The 21,815-nt window shown below is 42.0% G+C and overlaps 3 protein-coding genes across 3 annotated transcripts; 1 reads left to right on the top strand and 2 right to left on the bottom strand.

The window, feature by feature from the left end:
- Positions 1–1,034: 1,034 nt before the first annotated feature.
- On the bottom strand, positions 1,035–10,090 carry xrra1 (X-ray radiation resistance associated 1). The gene is made up of 17 exons (XM_053442124.1): positions 8,886–10,090; positions 7,889–8,037; positions 7,705–7,776; positions 7,543–7,615; positions 7,360–7,457; positions 6,704–6,837; positions 5,437–5,541; positions 5,018–5,133; positions 4,860–4,912; positions 4,697–4,774; positions 4,523–4,616; positions 4,312–4,430; positions 4,076–4,213; positions 3,472–3,601; positions 3,223–3,338; positions 2,989–3,094; positions 1,035–2,047 (listed from the first exon to the last, which is right to left on the bottom strand). Exons 1-17 carry the CDS (start codon positions 8,974–8,976, stop codon positions 1,863–1,865), a joined length of 1,857 nt encoding a protein of 618 aa, XP_053298099.1. The 5' UTR covers positions 8,977–10,090; the 3' UTR covers positions 1,035–1,862.
- Positions 9,217–12,357, top strand: LOC128457443 (sialidase-3). Its single transcript, XM_053442125.1, has 3 exons — positions 9,217–9,715; positions 9,883–10,122; positions 10,232–12,357. Exons 2-3 carry the CDS (start codon positions 9,898–9,900, stop codon positions 11,237–11,239), a joined length of 1,233 nt encoding a protein of 410 aa, XP_053298100.1. The 5' UTR covers positions 9,217–9,715; positions 9,883–9,897; the 3' UTR covers positions 11,240–12,357.
- Positions 12,358–15,238: 2,881 nt separating this feature from the next.
- Positions 15,239–21,765, bottom strand: LOC128457444 (voltage-gated potassium channel subunit beta-3). The gene is made up of 13 exons (XM_053442126.1): positions 21,720–21,765; positions 21,591–21,628; positions 21,214–21,293; positions 20,918–20,962; positions 20,369–20,413; positions 20,205–20,248; positions 19,021–19,107; positions 18,784–18,869; positions 18,349–18,469; positions 18,163–18,257; positions 17,924–18,044; positions 17,669–17,757; positions 15,239–17,504 (listed from the first exon to the last, which is right to left on the bottom strand). Exons 3-13 carry the CDS (start codon positions 21,291–21,293, stop codon positions 17,415–17,417), a joined length of 903 nt encoding a protein of 300 aa, XP_053298101.1. The 5' UTR covers positions 21,591–21,628; positions 21,720–21,765; the 3' UTR covers positions 15,239–17,414.
- Between the last annotated feature and the right edge of the window lie 50 nt (positions 21,766–21,815).

Genomic DNA, 21,815 nt, shown 5'->3' with positions numbered 1-21,815 from the left:
CAGATCACCTAATCAGAATCATAAGGGAATGCCAAGTTGTCCATTGCCTTCATATTTTCAATTCGGACCCTATTTGAAGAGAAAGGTAGTGGTGAGAGTATGAGATGAGAACTGATGCTTGTAGGCTTTTAAAAAGATGAGGAAGATAGGAGCTAAGGGGATTTTCTTAGTTTATGGTGCTAAATTGTAGTTTATCTAAAACGTTGATATAAGCTAACATATAAACGTATTGTAATATTATGAACATTGGCATGTGAGAAATAACTGTTTCTGATTCGTTACTCAGGAGTCTTGTGAGGCCACATTCTCGTGTTGAACAGTCTGCACAAAAGAGGTTAGAGCTGAGGTCAGTGAGTGCCTTCTGTCTGCATGGATTACATTAGTGGTTACTCTGACTGATCATTGTTAGTGGAAAACCCAACATGTACAACAAACTCTTTCACAACGTCGGTACGTGTCCACTTCCAGCATGAAACCGCTGCACTCGTGCAACGTGTGAGAGCTTTAAGAACGAATCATTATCACTTCACAATCACAGCTTTGGAAGCAGCTTTCCTGTCAGAAGTTAATTCGCACCAGGACTCACTGGCTGGAGAACAGCCTCCAACTAAATTCTCTGAAGGCCTTTACTTGAGTTTCACTAGAGTCTGGGTAGAGCAGTAAAAGTATCGTGGTTAACAGAAAAAAAACTCAGGCACAGACTGACGGCCAGGTGTTTGCCCACTGAGAGTTTCAAGGACCTGAATGTCTTCCCCAGAGAGAAATACCTCTTTTTACATATTGCTAGGACTTTATGTTTATTTTTTCTTTTGGATTTTCTGATATCCGAGTTTTGCAAATTGCATTGCATCCAAAAAACTGCTTTCAGTTAGGCTTGTGTCATTATACAAATAGCCAGTTTCATTTTGGTCGGTTATTGTAATAATTCTAATCAAAATATTTGATATGGGGTCTTCACTGTCGATGAGAAGCAGTCTTCTCAATTAAAAGGTAATATGTCTGAAAATATTTTGATATTAAATTAATATCATGGTTTAAATGACATTTGAAATTAAATCAAAATACAACTTTTTTATTATTTCAAAATAAAACATGAATTATGGGACAGGGTGACAAGGCCCACAGATTCCATCGGGTATATTATACAATATGTAATGCATATTTTATGTACCATTTAATAGATACAGAAGCAGGGAAATATTCCCAGATGAAGGTAATAAAGTAGAATCGTGCATGACAGCATCTTCACAGCACCTATTGATTTATTTCACCTGGGCTGAACTCGCATTCCACAAAACCTGCGAGTGGCGCCGAAGACAGATAATTGGAATCATATGAAGGACCGAGCCATGAAATCAAACAAGGAATGAACAACGAAAACAAACATTGAAACATGACTCCAAATGAGAAAAAAAGAAACATTGAGCTTGTTGGAACGTCATGTAGAACAGATCAACCAGTGCTGTAATAAGACATGATCGTGTGAGCTGTAAATCTTACTGAGCTGCTGAGGTCTGCTCACAAATGACAAACAACTGCTAGGCTGTGTGCTCTGGATCCTGCCTGATGGAAATGAAATAATGACCGAACATATATGAATCATACAATTAAATATGTCCGATACCTATAGAGCCAAATACCTAATAACAAACCAGGAGATTTGAGATAGTAAATCTATTAATTACCTTTATCTGGCAGAGTATAAATATTCTCCAGATGGTTTCAAAGCATTTGACATATTAAGAAATACTATATTCCTTTGATAGTATTAATGAGATGGAGATTTCAGTTCCTCCGACACCGGGTGTACACCGCCATCAGCAAAGCAGGAAGACAAGTGCATCTAAACATCTGGACATGAATTAGAGCGTCTGACCAGGTGGAGGTGAAGCTTGATGAAGATCAGTGTTTCTGTCAGACTCAACGCTGGCTAGTTGTTCAATGCTTTTCTTGTGCAGCATCTTGTACTTTGTCTTCATGTCCCTCAGCAGCGATAAAACCTCCTTATGTTCCTGCTTGTTCACACGTGTGCCGTGTATGGCATCGCCTGTGAGGAGGAAAATGAGAATTACCCACCCTGCGGTTTTATGTCTCCTCCAACGAGTGCAATTTCAGTCTACATACGTTTTCTTCAGAATCATATGAGGTCACTGTTACCTTTGACCAATGAAATCGAATCATTTAAAGGTTCAAGTGTGTCAAATTTAGTGACATCTAGTGGTGAAGTTTCATATTGCAGCTGAATACCGCTCAACTCACCCTCCCCTTCCAAACATGAAAGAGAACCTGTGGTAGCCTTCGGTTGTCATAGAAACTCAAAAGGTGAATAGTTTGTCCTGTTTGGGCTTCTGTAAAAAACATGGCGGCCTCCATAAAGAGGCCCTGCTCCCTGTATATACAAAAGTATTAAAATATAAAGGGCCCATTTTAGGGTTTAGAAGACAAAAATCCTACCAAATTAGAGGAAACACACTAGTGAAAACATCACTAGGATTATTTATATTTAATTTAAGCCAATAGATCCTTTTCACCTAAATCTTACAGATTGATCCTTTAATCTTTGAGTCCAAGTTAAAACTGGTCTAAAATCAAAGAAATTCCATAAAGGCAGATTTGAGATATTATGTTCAAGAGACTTACAAATATTTGTCGTGACCTTGACCTTTGACCACCAAGTTCTAATTTATTTATCCAGGCCTCTACGTGAACATTTGAAGCAAATTTGTGAGGTCACAGTGACCTTGACCGTTGACCAGCAAAACCAAAATCAACTCATCCTCGTGTCCAAATAAACTTTGGACCAGATTTGAAGAAATTCCCTCAAGTTATTCTCTGGGAGTCAGGTTCAGAGGAGTGAGAGAGTCGTACCACCCGGGAACATATTCCCTCCGGCCGAACTCTCGCTGACAAGGAGCCATTAACATAAAGAAAGAAAGGCGTCGGTTCATGAAAGGTCAACTCAGGGGATGTATCGGAAATGTTTCTTACTCAGGGTGAGTTCTCTTATCGTTGTACTCTCTCTGATTTGCTTGAGCATTTCATCCACCCTCTCTGCCGGCTGCTTCGCCAGTCTCAGAGGTGGAAGATCTTTTATCTGTGTACAGAAATGTTATTTTTTAAAGTCACACTGGTGCAAACATCTCCTTTGTTATTTACAGTGGTTGTTGCGATTTGACGGCAACATTGATCGAGAGGGAATTTTGTGAAGCACAAATATCAAACCTTTCTCTCTTTCTCTCTGTGTGGCATCTGGATGCTATCAGACTTTGGTTTTGAGTCTCCGTAAACATTGAGAGTCTTCAGTGTGTGTTCCAGCATCCGAACAGCTGTTTGAATTCCTGTTGACAGAAAAAAAAAAAAAAGCATGAATCTTCCTCCTCACTGTGGAGCCATTGTATGGTCAACCCCCTCAGGGCTTGATGAACATGTACAGAACATAAACAGCTGCAGGTGACACTTCACAGGCCTCACCAACGGGCTCCACCACACCGGGGTTTGGTTTCGGGTCCGTCAACGTTTGGCAGTGGTGGAATTCTTCAGGAACGGCGGCGTCCTGGTGCTCTGTCGTCTCTTTTTCATCAAAGTTAGAAATGTCTGGTGCCTGATTGTGAAATAACATTCAGTGAAGACACAAAGAAAGTGGAAACCCCGAAACACACATACACATACACATATACACTGTTGATTTATCTTGAGCTCGCTATTATGTGCGAGAGATGAAACAATCAGACTAATATAAATCTAAGCAGTGGAGGATCTTAAAGGCTTACAGAATTGAGAGGAACCCCCCATCCCCTATCTCTTTCTCTTCATCTGTCTGTCTGTCTCTCTCTTTCTCTTATGCTTTCTGTTCTTCCCTCCATGACCTGGTTCGTCTGGATTTCGTTTTATCGTGTTTTTTCGATCACTGCTGTGCTCTTTGGTTTCACTGTTTATATGTTTATATCAGATTTAAACGGCAATATGAAATAAGAAATTGTGAAGGCGCTACTCTAACATGCATTGCTGTAGAATTCATGTTTTTTAGAAACAATAAAGGTAATGTAACAGTCAAGGCCACAGGACAGGTACATACCTGAGTGACAAAGAAGTCAGTGTTTTCTGTGAAGGGGCCGTCTTCGTTGTTCTTCCCCTCACACTCCGGTGTTTTCTTTACAGTTTCCTCGGCCATCAGAAAGTAATTCTTTGACACCTTCGGGAGTCTTTCTTCCACCTGCGATACGAGAATGTCCAAAATGATGCATTTTAAAATAACTATTCAACTTTCATAATGTGATTTAGACAGTATTCACTATGCAGAACATGTCCAACCTTCCATTTTGGAACAGTGGACACTTTCAGCGGCATCTTCACAACTTCGCGTGTCTCTTTACGCTTTAGTGTTATCCCCAGTCTCTCCTGGAGGTAGTAGGTCAGCAAGGGAGGGTCTCCTGTGTCCGGACAAAAACATGGAGGAGATTTTAGCGATTCAAAATCAGAAACAACTTCTTTTAAAATGAATTTGTCGATAGAGGAGAGTTACCGCTTCTGTGTGTGGTCAGAGGGTTGGAGTGAATATCGATTTCACGAAGCATGGGGAAAAAAGCGGCGGCCATCAGTGCTTCCTCCTCTGCAATCTGACGAAATAACACTGATGAGACACATGAGATATTTATTTTTAAATTGTTGAGTGATTTATGTGAAACAGGAGACGCACTTTGTTGTCAGATAAATTGAGGAACTGAAGCTCTGGCAGTGGCAGACTGGATCCCTCGCAGAGCTCCTCCAGGTTTTCCTTGTGAGGGACCACACACAGGTTTTAAATGCAGGCTGTAAAAACATGATGAAACATCTCAAACACCAACTGCAGAATGAATTACCTGCGAAGTTCTCTTGACAGATTCATGGTTGTTAGGGTCTGGCTCAGTGTGAGCTGCTTTGAAGAGAGTTTTTTCAGCAGATGTTGCAGGAACTCTGACACGCAGGCCGATTATTAAATCATTTACTTAATGACATCGAGCAGATTCTTAGCAATTACCAGGTTTGTCTTCCCCGGGTTCCTTTTCAGAAATGGATGCAGGTTCTAAAGAGCCCGTTGGATGTACGTATGGGATTTCAGAAATGCGGTTCCCCTGTAGATTTAAATACTTTAACCTGTAAGTGACAATTGAAAAACAAATTAATATTTTTCAAATGGTTCTTCAGAGATTTAGTGTTGTATTTCCATTGCAACAGATGAATAGAAAAGAAGATTAGACTAATTTGATGCAGCAAAGGCCAAAATATATTTTTAGACATGTATATATTAATATATTCCTGCAACCTATTAGAATGTGCCTCTGCATTGTACTGGTCACATGAACAAATCCACATAAAAAATAACACTGGATCCTACGATTCTTAAAATAGGTAGATTGGCTTTCAGCTAAAATATGAAATACGAAACCACATAATTACCTTTTCAGGTTTCTGAGACTGTTGAAGACTCCAGAGGAAAGGTTGTTGTCATCAAGCATCAGAACTTCCAGAGCTTTAAACTGTGATTCTTCTTCTGAAGCTGACCTGCACAAAACACAGAAAATAGTGAAATGAGCAATGTCTCAGAGTCTATACATGAACATTAGCTAATAAACAGTGAAAGTAATAAATTATGCCGTTGAAGTAATAAAGTTACTTTAACATGATTGGATGTGTGTATGTTTCCTGCTTGACTTTATATATGAGGCTATGGAGCAGGTGTATTAAATGTCTTTACGTTTTCTTCACCAGAATCAGAAGTGAGAATCTGGAACATGTGTACGCCACCTTCTGGTTAATTTCAAAACTTGCGTTTCAAATGCTTCTTGAATTTTTTAGCATTTTCTGTAATGAACTGTTTTGACATTAAGTAGAACTAATACCCTGATCAAGTAAAAACATTTGACATAATAATGTGCAAAAAAGAATAATACATGATTTAAATATAGTATGTAAAAATGTAATATAAAAATTGCAAATTGATGAATAGTAAATATGATTAGATAAGAGAATAATCAGCATAACAATTATGAAACATTTGCATCATTATGTGTTAGAAAAGTTTCAATATATTACTGATTTTTCATGTAGTAATATAATAAAGAAGCCTGGAGGCAGTGTCAGACCGTAGTTTGAGAATTTCATCATTTTGATATGGAAAATATGTTTTCGTTGTTCCAGCTTCTCCGTGACTCATGTCAGAGTTTTTCGAAAAAAGCTTTTATGTGAAGAGTCTGCCTTTTGTCGAGCTACACAATGCAGTGATTGACAGAACTGACCCGCGTGTGAAGATGGGATCAAAAAAACAAGACAAGCCCACACATGCTAATTACCTCGATCTACGAGGTTGTGTTCTCACCTTTGTCTCTTGGTTGGAATCTTTGTTTGTTCCTTTTTCCCTTTATTCTTCTAAGAGCCAGACAGACGTGTGGGACCGTCTGGCCCAGAAGGGGGTATGTGCTCGACTGCGTGTCATTCTAGTTTAATCAATCAATTTGTGATTTTGACATTTTCCTCAGATCAAATGACCAAATTTATTATTAAAAACGAAGTGGATTCGTTTGTGTTAATGTGGATTTTGTAGCAAAATTTACATAAAAATGTATAAAAGCAAAAATAGCCAATTGATTAACTGGTTGTCTGACCGTAGATGAGTTTTTTTTTTTTAAGTAATAAGAATGCTGTAAATAAAAGTTAGTGTACTAACAGCTGAGTTGATCCCAGATCAGGAGGAAGATGATGAAGCTGATTTCCAGTCAGATGAAGCACTTTAAGACGAGAAAGATGACCGACGGACACAACATCATCAGCTGACAGACTGTTGTAGGACAAATCCAAAACCTGAGGATTTCAATAAATAACAAAGATAAACATAACCATGGAGGAGTTATAGTGACGAGCTCCCAGCAGTGTAAACATGAGGAATGTTACAGATGTTACAAACTTATACATTTTCTACATCGGCTCCTGATCTGTCCAGGTACTAAAACAACTGAATCATGAATTTGACCCTCCCTCCTTCGGAATAAACTTGGTTCAATCCTCAAACAGGCTCAAACTTTGAAATTATATTTTAAAATGCAGGATGTAGCATCAGTAGAGATTTTAATTAGCTGTACATGGTTCCTTTGTTTGTCACCAGATCAGAGAAAAGCTCTGAAAGAACTGGAGTTGTGAGAGAAGCTGAAAACGAGACGAGGGAGCAGCGCAAAGAAAATAAAATCATGTTGGATGAAAGTAAAAGACTCTCCAGTTCTTGTTGGGATTGCAAAGTGAGGTCAAGTTGTGTATTAATGCAGTGACGCTTTATCATACAAATGTATATAATGGTTGATTTAATATGTATAGTCTCAGTCCTCTCACCTGGAGATGAGGGAAGTCAGAGGCATCAAACATCATGTGGTGAATCCCGTTCACAGACAGATTGAGTTCTCGTAAAGACACGAAACTGCTGAAAGACCCTGGAGAGAAATAATTCAGGAACTTTTGACTCTTCTCCAAAAGAGGGTTTTACACAGGGTTTACATGATGTGTAAAAACAATCACCTAAAGACAGGAGGTTGACGGAGGCATCGATGTAAGCTACGCTATCGAACATCTTGAGATCTTCAGGCGTCACCTGAGCACATAAAGGAAAATATATATTTAGTCCATCTCGTCCACAGACGCCCAAATATTTTGAACTGAAATGTGAAAAGTGTCTCTTACAGAATCCAGCTCCTGTTCACTGATGTGAACGGTGCACAGCTCAGATGGTTTATCCACACAATGTAACCGCAGCTGCAAAGGAAACAAGACATTTGTAATCATTTGAGATCGGCCTGAGGACAACTTATCGAGCTTCATTTAGTCAAATAGGCCATTTTCATATTGGTAGAGTTTGGTGACTTACGAGGAAGGGTCCGTTTAACGTGTGACCGTGAGGCACATCAGTCACTGCAATGTTCACATGTTCTTTATGAGTCTCTTTAATCCGTCTGTGCACGTGACTGTCACTCTGCTCCTCTGCCTTCCTGTAAGCCACAAGCCAGTGTCCACCACCTGCAAGGGAAATAAAACTGAATTAATAATGTCAGCAGTTGTTGTTCGGAGATAATACAAAAATATACAAACGCTGATGTTCTTTGGCATTTTGTCTGTAAAACATAATAAAATCATTATGATAATTCATATAGATTTTCAGATTTAGAGGCTGTGAAGCTTAGAATGTTTTGGCCTTTTCTCAGACAGTTAACTGAGGATCAATATAGATGCAGATTGATGTTCTGTCCTCAGTTAATCCACTCAAAGGTTCAAATACACGGGGCGCCCTTAGCTCGGTTGGTAGGGCGTCCCCCCCATGGGCCTCGGCCAGCAGCGGACCCGGGTTCGATTCCAGCCCGCGGTCGTTCTCTGCATGTCACTCCCCTCTCTGCCCCATTTCAACTCTGTCTCTAAAACTATCAATAAAGCATAAAAAATGCCAAAAAATAATCTAAAAAAAAAAAAAAAAAGGTTCAAATACACAATGTATGGTATTGCTGTACAGACTATGACCAAAGCTAAGAATGCATATGATTCATTGCACTTGATCAGATGTTTAGAAGTCATCTCATATAAAATATTGTGTTTGAATCCGCAGTCTCCAGATGCTGCACATTATCAAACCCTTACAGAAGGGATCTCCAGTATCGGCCTGAAGTGTGTTGAATTGAGAAACCCACGACACAAAGGTTGTTGACACTACTGTGAAGCAGTAACAATGAGTCATTATTTTTATTTTTTTAGTATACTAACCTGCAGGCCTACTCTTTTGTGACGCTGCCATTGTGCTGATATTTCCATGCAGCCTGACCATATAAACCAGTTATTGTTCATGCATTATCTCCTTTAAATGGAATCTGACCCACCGTCCTTCCTTCGATGGAGCAATGACCGAGCAGGGAAACATTTGGTGGCATGTCCCTGTCCGTCCTCCAGTTTACAGGACGCAGCAGTCATCTTGATTTCTCATCTCAATCCATGTATCTGGAGGAAAAGAGGGAAACAAACTTTTGATACGCTTGTTAGTGACGTTTCTCACGCGCTGAACAAACTGCTGCAGCGCCTATGTGGTGCTGAGTATCCTAGCAACAGCGCTTTAAGTTGGAGTTTCCCCCTCCGGTCCGGCAGGGGGCGATGAAGCTAGGCACCGATTGTAAATGCTCAAAGATTGAACTCTGTGTTAAGATGATACACCGCCTAGCTAGCCTGGAACATTTAAGGGCATTTGACAGCTACTGTTACGTTTATGCTGGAGTTTTCCAGCACGCAACGCAAATGTGTTTTATAAGATTATTAATAAGAAAACGTTACGTCCCACCGCTATTCGTTTAAACCGGCTAGCTAGCGGTCATCACAGTGCACTGATTCCTGTGAGTGCAGCGGAAGACTGGTTACTCGTCGCCTGTTTCAGCTAGCATTTAGCTTGTCTGCTATAATGTTAGCATAACAACGGGAAAAGACACAGTTCAATGGAGTCTTCGCTGCTCCAGGCTACGTTGCTGACCGGGCTTCGTCACGACCAACGAGGAAGTGCGCGCGAGTGTCCCTCTCGCTCCAGCGCGAGTCTTCTCTTCCGATGAACCCACAGCACCAGTGTCGTGAACACTAAAGGTCCCTGGTTCAGCGTGAAATGAGACGCTGTGATGTCGATAACGCACGAATCCAGGGGGACGAGCGCGACGAGTGACAAGTGAAGGTAAGACGCTTCGTTGCGGTCCACGCACTGTGCATTAGATTCGGTGTGTGGCTGTGCGGTCATGTGCCATGCATCACACAACTCCGAGCACCAGTGTGTGCGTTTAAAGCCACAACAAGAGCACAAACACACGCCGGTCACACATCCGGATCGTTGTCTGTCCCCAGGAGCCCGGATCCACCATGGGGAACACGGCGTCGAAGAGTGGCAGCGTGGAGGAACTGGCCAAAACAACTTTGTTCGAGAAGGAGCCCAGTGGGATCACATACAGGATCCCCGCTCTCGTCTATCTGAGGCACAGTCACACCTTCCTCGCCTTTGCAGAGAAGAGGTCCTCCCCTTGTGATCGTGATGCCAAGATTCTAGTGATGAGAAGGGGGACGCTTAAAGAGGACGGAACTGTTCAGGTTGGTGTCTGCACCTTGTATTAACCCCTTTCAGACTGAACCCCCCCCTCTGCAGGATCTGTGACCACCTTTTCTCATTCTTTCCCCCCTTTTTTTTGTCTTCCTCCAGTGGTCCCCCAGTCAGGAGCTGTCCACGGCGTTTCTACCCAACCGCCGCACCATGAGCCCTTGCCCGGTGTATGAGAAAAACGGCAAAATGTTGTTTTTATTCTTCATATCCGTGTGGGGGAACAGCACGGAGAGGAGGCAGATCTTCACAGGTAAGAACAAGGCCCGCCTCTGCTGTGTCAGCAGCGGTGATGACGGGCTAACCTGGAGTCCAGCGAAAGACTTGACAGACAGTGTGGTCGGAGACACCGTCCACAAGTGGGCCACGTTCGCCGTGGGACCCGGCCACGGTGTCCAGCTGGAGAACGGCCGGTTGATCATCCCCGCCTACGCCTACTACATCCCTCACAGATGCTTTGGCTTCCCCATTCCGTTCACAGTGTACCCGCGTGCACTGTCCATTTACAGCGAGGACTTTGGACAGACGTGGCATATCGGTAAGATGCTTCAAAAAGTGTCGTGCGAATGTGAAATGGCGGAGATCATAGACCACGAGGGCAGGAGTCACCTGTACTGCAACGCCCGTCACAGCGGAGGTCACAGGTGCGAGGCCCTGAGCGAGAACAGCGGCCTGTATTTCGACAAGCCCCACACGGCCCCGGAGCTCGTGGAGCCGCCCTCGGGCTGTCAGGGCAGCGTCATCGGCTTCCCCGCTCCGGAGTTTGTCCCGAACGACGACGCCGAGAGCAAAGCGTGCGGCACGTCCCTCCTGTCCCCCGACACCCAAACCTGGCTCCTCTTCATGCATCCGACCGACAAGTCCAGGAGAAGGGACATGGGTGTGTATTTGAACCGGTCCCCCTTGCACTCGTCGGGATGGGACCGTCCCAGGATCTTCCACAGGGGCCCCAGCGGCTACTCGGACCTGGCCTACAACGGGGACAAGGATCAGTTCTCGTGCCTGATGGAGTGCGGGAAGGAGAGCGAACTCGAGCAGATTGCCTTCATGTCGTTCACCCTTAACGATGTCATGCAGACCGGCGGTAAGAAAGGAAAGAAGATGCATTGAATCGCGGTTGCTTTATATGTGTATTAACTTAACAGAGCTCCCTGACATTCTCATGCAACCTTAAAATACAACCCCCCCACCCCCACCACTGAATATGCTGTGCAGCAACATCCGTCTGTGTTTACTGTTGTTCTACATTCTGGAGATGATAATGCATGACTCGTGTGTTTTGTTGTCTCCCTGTTTACATGAAAACCTAATTGAAGTCCTAATAGTGTTGACATGCAACCAACTGTACCAGGAAGGGGAGGGTGGTAGATTTCGAAGCATGCTGTGCCGGACTGTCCTTTTTTTTTTCAAACAGACGATGTGTGTAGCATGTTTGCCGAGCACCTCATACCCAACTCTGCATCTTATTAAAGTGTCAGTATTCCTGAGCAGCGGAGAGAGTTTTGCCTACCTCTTTTTATTTTCATATGAAGATCATTCGCGGGCCTTGTAAAGTCGAGTGAAGAGTTTTCTCCATGCTCAGCCTCTCCCTGAGATCCAGTGTACTCTGATTCACATATGCCTTCTACTGCTCTCTGAACTTCAGCTGGGCCGCTGTCGCCTGTCAGCGCACAACCTTTTTTCTGTGGGTCTCAGAGAAGAAGCATTTACTTCTTACCGGCCGCATCCAGCTAATGATCGATGAAGAGACCAACCAAACTGTACCAGCTCGTAACACAGCTGGTGAGAGATTGATAGAGAGAGTTTAAGAACCTTCACCAAACGACTTCTGTTGACAGCATTTCGGCGACTTTATCTACCTTCATTTTCCAGCAATGTTTTCTTATTCTTTTCCAGTTTTCCAGCACATATTCCAGCACATTACATATTGCATGAGTTTCCAGACGAGCACTATCATTTTTTTATGGATTGCAGGATTAGGACCAAGTACGATCAGCTGGCTCTGGGATGTCACTATTTACGAAGCCACTAGGATTCTGCAAACATACAAAACCTTGTAATCAACAACTTTCAACATCCGTCTTTGCCCGATGTCGTGGTGGCAAACTGGCTCGAGGCGACTCCGTGCTAGTTTCATTGTGTTTTTGTTGACTGTTGTGGAAAAGTGACAAAACCTGCATGAAACATGTATTTTAGTAGAAAAATAAAGGTAACCTGTGATCATCGGACTCATCTGTTGTTCATTTGTGCACTTGGAAGTTATAATAATCATTGTTGTTGACATCAATTTTAGTGGACAAGGTAAACAATAATCATTTGGCAGAAGATCAGGGCATGGATACAATTATAAAAGCAGGCATGAGAAGCACTTAATCAGCTGTGGGGAGAGTGTATTCCCTCTGCAGGCAGAGGAGGCTAAAAGGCCACAGCGTGCTGAAATGATGTGAAGGACTTCTGTTGCAAAGCGGCCTGTAGGGATTTGATTGTGATGCAACAGATGTGCAGACAGCAGGGATGAATTAGGGAGGAACGTTTGTGTCTGGGGTGGTATCTGGTTGTTTGTCCAACTGATACAACATCTATATTATAGTGACTGTTTGATACAGGCAACAAATGAAAACATCTAGATGTATTGTGACATGATTTGCTGTAAAATCTGTACAAGTGAAAATAGAGCAATAATGTAATACTAACAATTCACTAATACAACTCAAAGAATAATGCTAATGTTGTTAAATCGTGTGCAAAGACCAGAACCAAGGATATGTTAGTCTGTCTCCTTGTTTCTGACTTGTGGCTCCTACTGAAGATTCAAGAGATACATTTCTTTTCTTTTTATAAGGCTCAATAATTAGCTGGGTGTTGGTTCCTATCAAAACGCTATTCAATCAAAAAAAGTAGAATGATGAAGGATGAATACACATTTGATTCGGTAGTGAGTACTTTATGTCGAATTAGGGTGTATTGCCTTATGGAAAGTAAAGTTACAGTGGTTCCGTTCATTATGAAGCTGCAATGAAATGGCTCATTGATGTGTTTCTGGAAACAATGGAGTTTTATGATGCAGACAAATAGGCAACGTCAGGATTTGACTACACAGGCAATACTTACGATCATCACAGGATCAATTCAGGGTTTAGTCTTTTGAGTGGATGTTTTTGGCCGATAAGAAAAATATTCCACCATCTCCCTCCCACAGTAAAAGACATATTAACTTGAGAACTGTGAATTTCTTTTACCAACAATCTCAACTGTGCCCTGTGACCTTGGGTACACAGCAGCAGCTACAGGCTGCTACTGTCCTGACCATGAACACTATCTCTGATCTAATCCAAAAGCAACAACGAGACAAGATTTGAAGTGCACTTTATTAGATGTGGGGGCTTGTACGTCTCGAATGTGCTTTTTAACTTTCCACAGCCACTCGTTTCTATTTCTCTCCACCTCGTCCGACCTGTTCCTTTGCAGCAAGGATGACTCATGTATTGAAACCTGTTCATTTTTTTTCTCCCGTCAGTGTTGGCGGTGAGACATCCAACGTTTTTCAGCACACGTGAGAATGTTTATCGAGAGGGTGGCTGTCTACACACATATGTCTCATCTCTCACTCTGATGACATTATGGAGTCCATTAGCGGAGACATTAACAGTGTTGGCGTCGCAGATGTTCTCTGTTTTGTGGTTAAGTGTGTGTGTGTGTGTGGCGGGTCCCAGCGGAGTTCTGCTATTTTAGCAGCACAGACAGCGAGGGGCACTGCAGCTGTGATGCTGCTCCTGGACCGTCCATTTGAAGGCCCCTGGGGTCCACTGGCAGAGAGCTGCCACACGTGGGATGTGAGGAGGACAGGGGTCCATCTAGGTTGAGTTCCTTCTTTGTGTCTGTCTGTCTGTCTGTGTGTCTGTGTGTCTTTCACAGAAGAAAGTGGGAAAATGGCTTGTTTATTTGCAAGTTAGAATGTCTTGATCATCTACTCTGACTAAAATGACATTTTTATCCATAAATTGTCATTCCCTATGATCTAGTAAATCAAAGACAAGAGCTGACAATATATCCCAATGTTAAAACTAAAATTGAGACCTTGGTAATCCTTTAGAAATGTACTGTTTGCACTTCAAGCATAGGTGATATAAACAAGCTTGTGAGTGTGTAAAGCTAGCTATAGGCTTAAGACTTCTGCAAACTGAATATATCTCCTTTAGGTAGGAGCACAACAAGAGTCATGTTAATGTTTCAATGCTCAGTTCAAGTTGCTTCCTTTTTCTAGGCTCCCAAAATAATCTCTTCCCTTTTCCCTGTACAACACAATGAGGCACTCTGTAGCAGTGACACTTCAGTATGAGCCTCAAATGAAGAAATGCTGCTTGGAGTCAAAGGTAGATTTTGTGTTTACTGATCTACCGTAGTATGTATCATGTTGTAACTGTTATCCACTGGTGTCAAGGTTTATTAGTTCAACTTATGATCTCTAGTGAGTTTTCAAAACGTGTTTGCTGTGCAGTGTCTGGTTTTCATAGTGCTTGTTTCACTTTCTTCCATTAAATCCACATTCAAAAATCTGTGTTGTGCATCAGAGGGATTCAAGTTTTGTACGCACACATTAATTAAGTATGTTGGTTATCAATGTTGTCTGCGTTTGTTAGATAGTTAGTAGAATTATGCAAAATCTAAACATCTTTTGAAAGTGGGGGGCATGAACCAAGAAGCAGCCCATTACATTTTGGTGCAGCTCAGGATCAGGGGGCGGATCCAGGAATTTTGATTTCATAGAAAAAAAACATCTTTCGTGTTTAGGGGATCTGATATTAATGAGTGGTTGAGATTCAAATACAAATCTGCATCTAGTGAATTTCGATGTGCTTTCAGAAGGGGACTGTTGCATCTTGGGAGAGAGACGTTGTTCAGCAAAATGCAATGTATGAAGGAAACTGAGAAACCACCATGGAGCACATGTTATATGAGAATGTTATGATCATAATCCCACAGTTCACATTGTGGCCAGAAGCCACCATTTTGCTCTTCTTTACAAAGTATGTAACTCATGAAATATCCCTGTACATATTCTCAAACAAACAGTTTTATTCCAAATGTCAACATAGAAGATAAGCTAATGTGGATGTTCAACATAACAGGTAGGATTAGCCTGTTTCAACGAATAGGACCTGGTTATGAATAGTCAATACAAAACTCTTCTCTGACTCTCTGCGAACAGGCGAACACATTTTGAGCCTCTGTGAATAATCTTTTAGTCCTTCAGTCACAATGTTAAACGTTTGCATTTGTTATTCTTTTTACGGGACAGGTTCAAAGACCAAAAAAAAAGAAAGATACCTTTAAAACACGTGATGTGCTTCGTCCCTTTCGGTTAGATATGCTGTAGGTTTGGGTAACAGACAGGATACATTCAGTATGAGGTGCCTCTTCTCTCTTTTGGTTTCTTTTTGTTTGCAAGACAGTAAAATATAAGTTATGCAGGCAAAGTTACATTTTTTTCAAGGTTTGATTGAAGTATCTATGTACACTGGAAGCTACACTCAGTCAGATTGTACATTGTCACACAGACACACACACACACACACATACATACACACAGGGAGCAACGTTTTCAGCTGATCCTTCAGGAGTTCCCTTCTTCATAAATGTAACCACCTCTTATCTCACTGTAAAGCAGATACTTACACCACAATGTAACCCTGTGTCAGCGGAAAACAACCTCACGTGTCAGAATGCACCCACCCTGGAGATTAGTGCCGTCTTCACATGAGGAACACAATCCCCCTCGCGTTACAAAGTAGTGGACTTAATACAAAACTATAGGGAACAGACACGGGGTGCACAGTAGAAAAATGAGTTGTGCATGTGTGCAAGAATCAAGGGAACAAATAATACAGAGAGAGAGAGAGATAGAGAGAGAGAGCTCCCAGAGAAATGAGCAGAGAAGCTATATTTTTCGGCCTCCACCAAAAAAATCAAAAATAAATCACATTTGCTAAATCTCAACCCAAGTGACCTGCGGCAAGAGTTGTGGTATTTGATAAACGCAAGACGTATCATTCGTGTCCCTTCGCTTGAAAACGAGCAGTTCACCACAGTGTGTCCAGATCGTTGCACCAGAGGCTCTGTGACCTTTCAACACAGTCCCAACTGTCTCAACCCTCGGGTGTAGCAACAACGATGCTCTTCACAGGGACGGCATCGTCTATTTTTCTTCTTCTTCTTTTTTTTTTTTTATACAGTTGAGGACAATACAAAGGTTATATGTCGGATGGACACGCGCGGCTGTGTCTGCGCACTGCACAGTCTTTGAAAAGCAAAAGTGCCCACACCTGGATCAGACTGCCAGACCATTTTCGAGTTAAAAAAAAAAAACGATGGCTTACGAGGGCACTGCAAATCTACCTAAGCCGTAAAAGCCATGCCACATTTATGCCCTGTTTCGGGCTGTTCTCTCTTAAAGGGACATGCGCACAGTTTACAAACAGGAGGAGGCAAAAAGACTGCAGAGAAAGCAGCAGGGTTGGGAAAGTCGCTTGATTGACAGTTTCAAACCTATACGATGCTAATGTGTTCAACCTAATGGCATTTTTTTTTTAAAGCAGGTGATCTGATTGTAATACCACAGTGGATTCATTTTTATTTTTTGAACAGTCAGATCACTCCAAAGACTCGAGACCAGTAATCCTTTTTTTCCCAACCCTGTAAAGCAGTGAGCATGGCAGACCAGTCACATGCACACTATGGGAAATGTTAGGCTAGACACGTAGAGTACTAACCTTTGGCTCTCTGGCTGCTGGGTAACAAACATCATACAGAATAACAGGCGGCTGCGAGGGGAGGAGACTCAGGAGTCCGATGAAAGCACCTTTCACGCAGTAGAGTTTTGTTTTAGCATAGAGGTGTTCCCCCCCCCCCCCCCCCCACACACATTAGAACTTTTCATTAAGACAAGTCAAATGAGTTGAAGTTCTGTCAGCGTCTCTCGGTTTCAGTGGATCACAGAGAAGCGGCGCTCCGACCGTTTCCAGCCTCCCCCTCTGGAGAAAGAGTTATTCTTTGAACAATCGGCAGTGAGCAAATATATTTTTCCCACAATTGAAAGACTTTTTTTCTTTTTTCATACATGATAACAATGTACCGCGCAAAATGGATCCGCGCACATACTGGAAGCATAATGTTGCCGAGGACATGCAAGTTGTTGAGTATAGAGCGGAGCGAAAAAGTGATGTTTCCCGGTGTCATTGTCGTCTTTGTCTCCTCGAAACATCGTCCGTCACTCAGATTTGCATCTTCAGGCCCGCGACTCTTTTTTGGAGTGTGGCTTGTTTCCCAGCAGGGCATCGATCTCGGTAATGGTTTGTGGGGTCATTTGGGTTAAAATCTGCAAAGAGGAGGAGGGGAGGAAAGCGATCTTTTAGAAAATGGTCATTTGCTACTCTTCATCGTGCACATCACAAATATCATATCCGTTGGTTTACACAGCTGTAGCTTGTGTCGGGCAAAATGATGAACGTGGGAGGCAAAATAATTGAATAAAAGTTTTACCCGTAGGGCACCCAGGTTCTCAAGTAGCTGTTCTGTATTGGAAACTCCCAGAAGTACAGAGCTGACTCCCTCACTACGCAGACACCAGGCTGTAAAGAAAACGTTCTGTGTTAAAACTGGGAGACATCAGTGAAAACCAAAGAAAATGTACTTAACTCAAAGAATATTAGGTTTACTGCAGCAGTCAGATCACATGACACTGTTTGAAATCAAGTCTTTACAGTCTCTATATGCTGTACAGATTGTAAAGCTTACCTATGGCTAACTGTGCAGCAGTGCAGCCCAGTCTGTCGGCCAGTAGATGGAGCTCCTTGATTTTTGCGAGCTGTCTGCGGCCCTCCTCGCTGTTCACCCGCTCCTTCAGCCACTGGTATCCCTTCACCAGGAGAGAAGCATTCATAAGGCAGCTACTCCCACACAGATTTCAGACACCACAGTACCTCGTTGATCAGGGAGAGAACCCCCATGAGGACGACCGCTCAAATCAAACTGACCTTCATTGCCGCTCTGGAGCACTCCGGCACGCCGTCGCTGTACTTCCCTGTGATTAATCCACAAGCAAGTGGAGACCAGGTCATAGCCCCCACTCCTGAAAGAGTGGACATTCGAATGAGACAAAACAAATCTTCAGTTTAAGAAAATAAAGGTAAATTGAGCTGTGAGACATGTGGATATCTGACCGATCTTGTGGTAGAGCTCTGGGAGCTGCACCTCGACTTTATCCCTCTGGAAATAGTGGTACTCCGCCTGCTCACACACAGGTGGTATCAGGTTGAACTGGCGTGCCACTGAGTACGCCTCCTGGTGCCAAAACAGATGCAGACAAAATGCCATGGTTACCTATCAGCATATTTGACAAACACTGACAACATTAAAGGTTCAAGTGTGTAGAATTTAGTGACCTCTAATGGTGAAGGTGTACAACATGAAAGAGAACCTGTGGGAGACTTCAGTTGTCATAAAAACTCAAAAGGTCAGTAGTTTATCCAGTTAGGACTAGTTTAAAAAAACATCACTAGGATTATTTGGTATTCAATTGCTCCCAAAGATTCCTTTCACCTGAATCTTACACACTGGACCTTTAAACTTGTGAAGAATGGGAGATGAGCACTCACCATGATTTCCATGGCACTCCAGCGTGAGGTTCCCCAGTACATGGCCATACCCTGGTTTATTACAAAGGTCATGGCTCGTACAATCTCTGCAGATCACAGAATATAACATCGTATTAAAGTTACACAATTCTGATCACTTGAAGGCAATGGATTACAGATGTTTCACACATAGGCCGTATATTACAAGATCTCTGCACATCAGCAAACAAGAATGATCATTTCAAGTCTATAACTGACCTTCCATCGGACTGTTGACATCATTTCTGTTGGCAAAAACAATGTCCACATAATCGAGCTGGAGTCTTGATAAGGATCCTCTTAAACCTGTCACAAACAATGGACAGTTGTTAAGGGACATTGTCACTAAAAACACAAGAGGCCCTCTTTTGTATCATTTTGTACATCTAGACCAAAGCAGTTGTCATTTTCCTGTCCAACGCCTACGTTATCTAAATAGCAAATGCACTTAGACCCCTCTGAGCACCCATGGGCACGTTGGTCTTTACATGAAGTGTGATCAGGCACATCGTTGGCACGTTGCAGAAGTGAGTAGGAAACAGTTGTACTTTTGCCCAATAACAGCCTGGTCTGAAGTCAGTGGTGCAGTATCTGTTATTTTAAAGGTACATTTTGATGATCAAATATATTCACGGCAAAGATTCTCAATGAATCCTTGGCAATACTCCAGTGAGTAAATTAATGGACGGATAAATGATAAATTATTCAAAAGGATGTTACTGTTTCTTAAATTTCTGCACTGTATTTTCCACGTCTAACTTTTTAGGATCAGTATCTGGCAAATTTTCCAACTGTCTGTAATTTGATTTTAAGTTTTAGAAATGTTAAAAGCATGTGTGCGAAATCCAAATATGAGCAAAGACCTTGAGAGCTGCACATTGTTTGATTATTATGTAATTGCCTAAATTTAAAAGCCCTTTGACAATGACAGTCAAACAGCCCATTCAACTCTTTGGTAAATGGTCCTGCGGCTACACTGCTTACAAAAATAACTAAGATGACGACTGTATACAAAGACATCAGCCTGTGGGCTTTATTTACTTACTTATTTATATTTTTTAAGGTCGTGACCTCTACGTTCCCTATTCTGTACCCATATGTAGCCCCCATATAAAGCATGTAATTAAAATGATTTCAAGGTATCTTGAAGTATCAAATTCACAACTTTTCTATATTTGATTTGTATAAAATTACTTTAGGATGAACTGAGCTTTTCTAGTCTTAAGCCCCAGACTTTGATATGATCCTTTAAAGTAAATTATTTCCCAAAACATTTAGTGAAGAATTTGTTTGTCAATGGGTGAATGGTAATAAACTGTACTGTGAAGAGCTTTGAGTGTTCATCAAGACTAGAAAACAGACCACAAACAGACCATTACATGTAAAAATATATATATCATTACCTTCAATAATGTGCTTTCTGGAGAGTCCTCTCTCTGTCTCAGCTCTGTGGAGTGTGGAAAATACACATTAAAGATATTCTGCGGAAATGATACAAGCAAACAATGATTTTGAATGAGAAACAAACAGTCAAACACATAGAAATAGTCCATAGAGGTTCACTTACTGGCCTCCCCAATAGATCTTTGTTGTGATGACAAAACTAGAACGCCTGGCAAGGACACAAGAGAGTTTTTAGTATTAAAGTATTTTTATTCTTCCCCTTATTTCCTAAGTTCTTCAAATACTTTGTATACTTTCGCTGTGCCTGTAATAATAAGTATGTTGCATTAAAATCTAAATTTATACCAGTTATGTGTTTTAACATCCACAAATCAATCTGAGACAGTTCATTGTAGTGACAAATGCTGTCGAAAGGCCTAATTTCAAGTCTGACTTGTATTTATCAATATTTTTTCCCAACAGTAAAAATATCTCAAGCATTTCCCACACAAATGTAGTGGTTGGACAAGTCAGAGAGCTGGTTTTGTGAACTGGGAAGTTTATTTTCACATTTTTATCCTTTTATAGTCTTTCTGAGACTAACGGTCCTCGTTTGTGTAAAAAATATAGCTTTCCCTTGAGATAATTTAACAGTTTGTCAGTCCCAATGGAAAGGCAGTGCATTTCAGAAAAGCAAGAAATTATTCAGATTTCCAAAAACAAGTTAAATCACCTCCATCCTTTCTTCTTGATGATGTTCCCCAGAGTGATTTCCGCTCTGTGGAGAAACACATCATTGATCGTGACGGCTTGACACAAACTTCACATCGCTGCACAACAATATAAAAAAATCTGCAAACATGTGATACGTTAGAAAACTGAAGACTCTCAGTTGTTTATCTGCTTTCAAGAGAGACGTTGCAGTCAGAGGATGTGAAGGACACATAAAAGTACTGATGCCAAAAAACATGGGTGTGTGAGAGAAGCAGAAGATTTAATTGGCGCGCAGAGGAGAAAGTGAAGCCTGACCTTCCAGAGGCGTATACCTCCGCTGTGTCAAACAGGTTCACTCCGTTCTCATAAGCTATGTTCATCAGGTTCTCGGCCATCTGAGGGAACACAAACATTGAGACTGTGAGACGGAGGCGACAGATAAATTCCAATTACCCAGAGGTCGTCCATGAAGGTCACAACGCAGGGAGGATAATACATTAGAGAAACAGACAATATTTCAACAAGCTGCTGTGGTTTGAAGGTCTGTCGGACTTTCTCCATTCTATAATTGGAAGACGCTCAGAGATTTGCGTTCCCGGCACCCCGGTGTTTTCCACATAAGCAATAAGAGCAAGTGTGTTTGGAATCGACGGCTCACACAAACACAGAGAGAGAGAAAAAACAGCTCTCACCTCATCAGAGATCTGTGATCCAAATGTCACCCAGGTGCCTGAGCGAGAGGAGAGGAGAGACAGAGACGTTTGTTTTGTTTGAGGGGTTGAAACAGGGATGAGTATTTTCCTGCCTTCAAACCAACTCACCTAACCCGAGGCAGGAAACGCGTAGGCCTGACTTTCCCAGATTCCTGTGGAGGGGAAAAAAAAAAGCACAGAAATAAATAGTGGAAAAAGACATGA

The sequence above is a fragment of the Pleuronectes platessa genome, chromosome 15 (assembly GCF_947347685.1).
Source record: "Pleuronectes platessa chromosome 15, fPlePla1.1, whole genome shotgun sequence".
NCBI lineage: Eukaryota > Metazoa > Chordata > Actinopteri > Pleuronectiformes > Pleuronectidae > Pleuronectes > Pleuronectes platessa.
The sequence above is the reverse complement of the archived record's forward strand: the minus strand, read 5'-3'. Positions and strand labels throughout refer to the sequence as shown.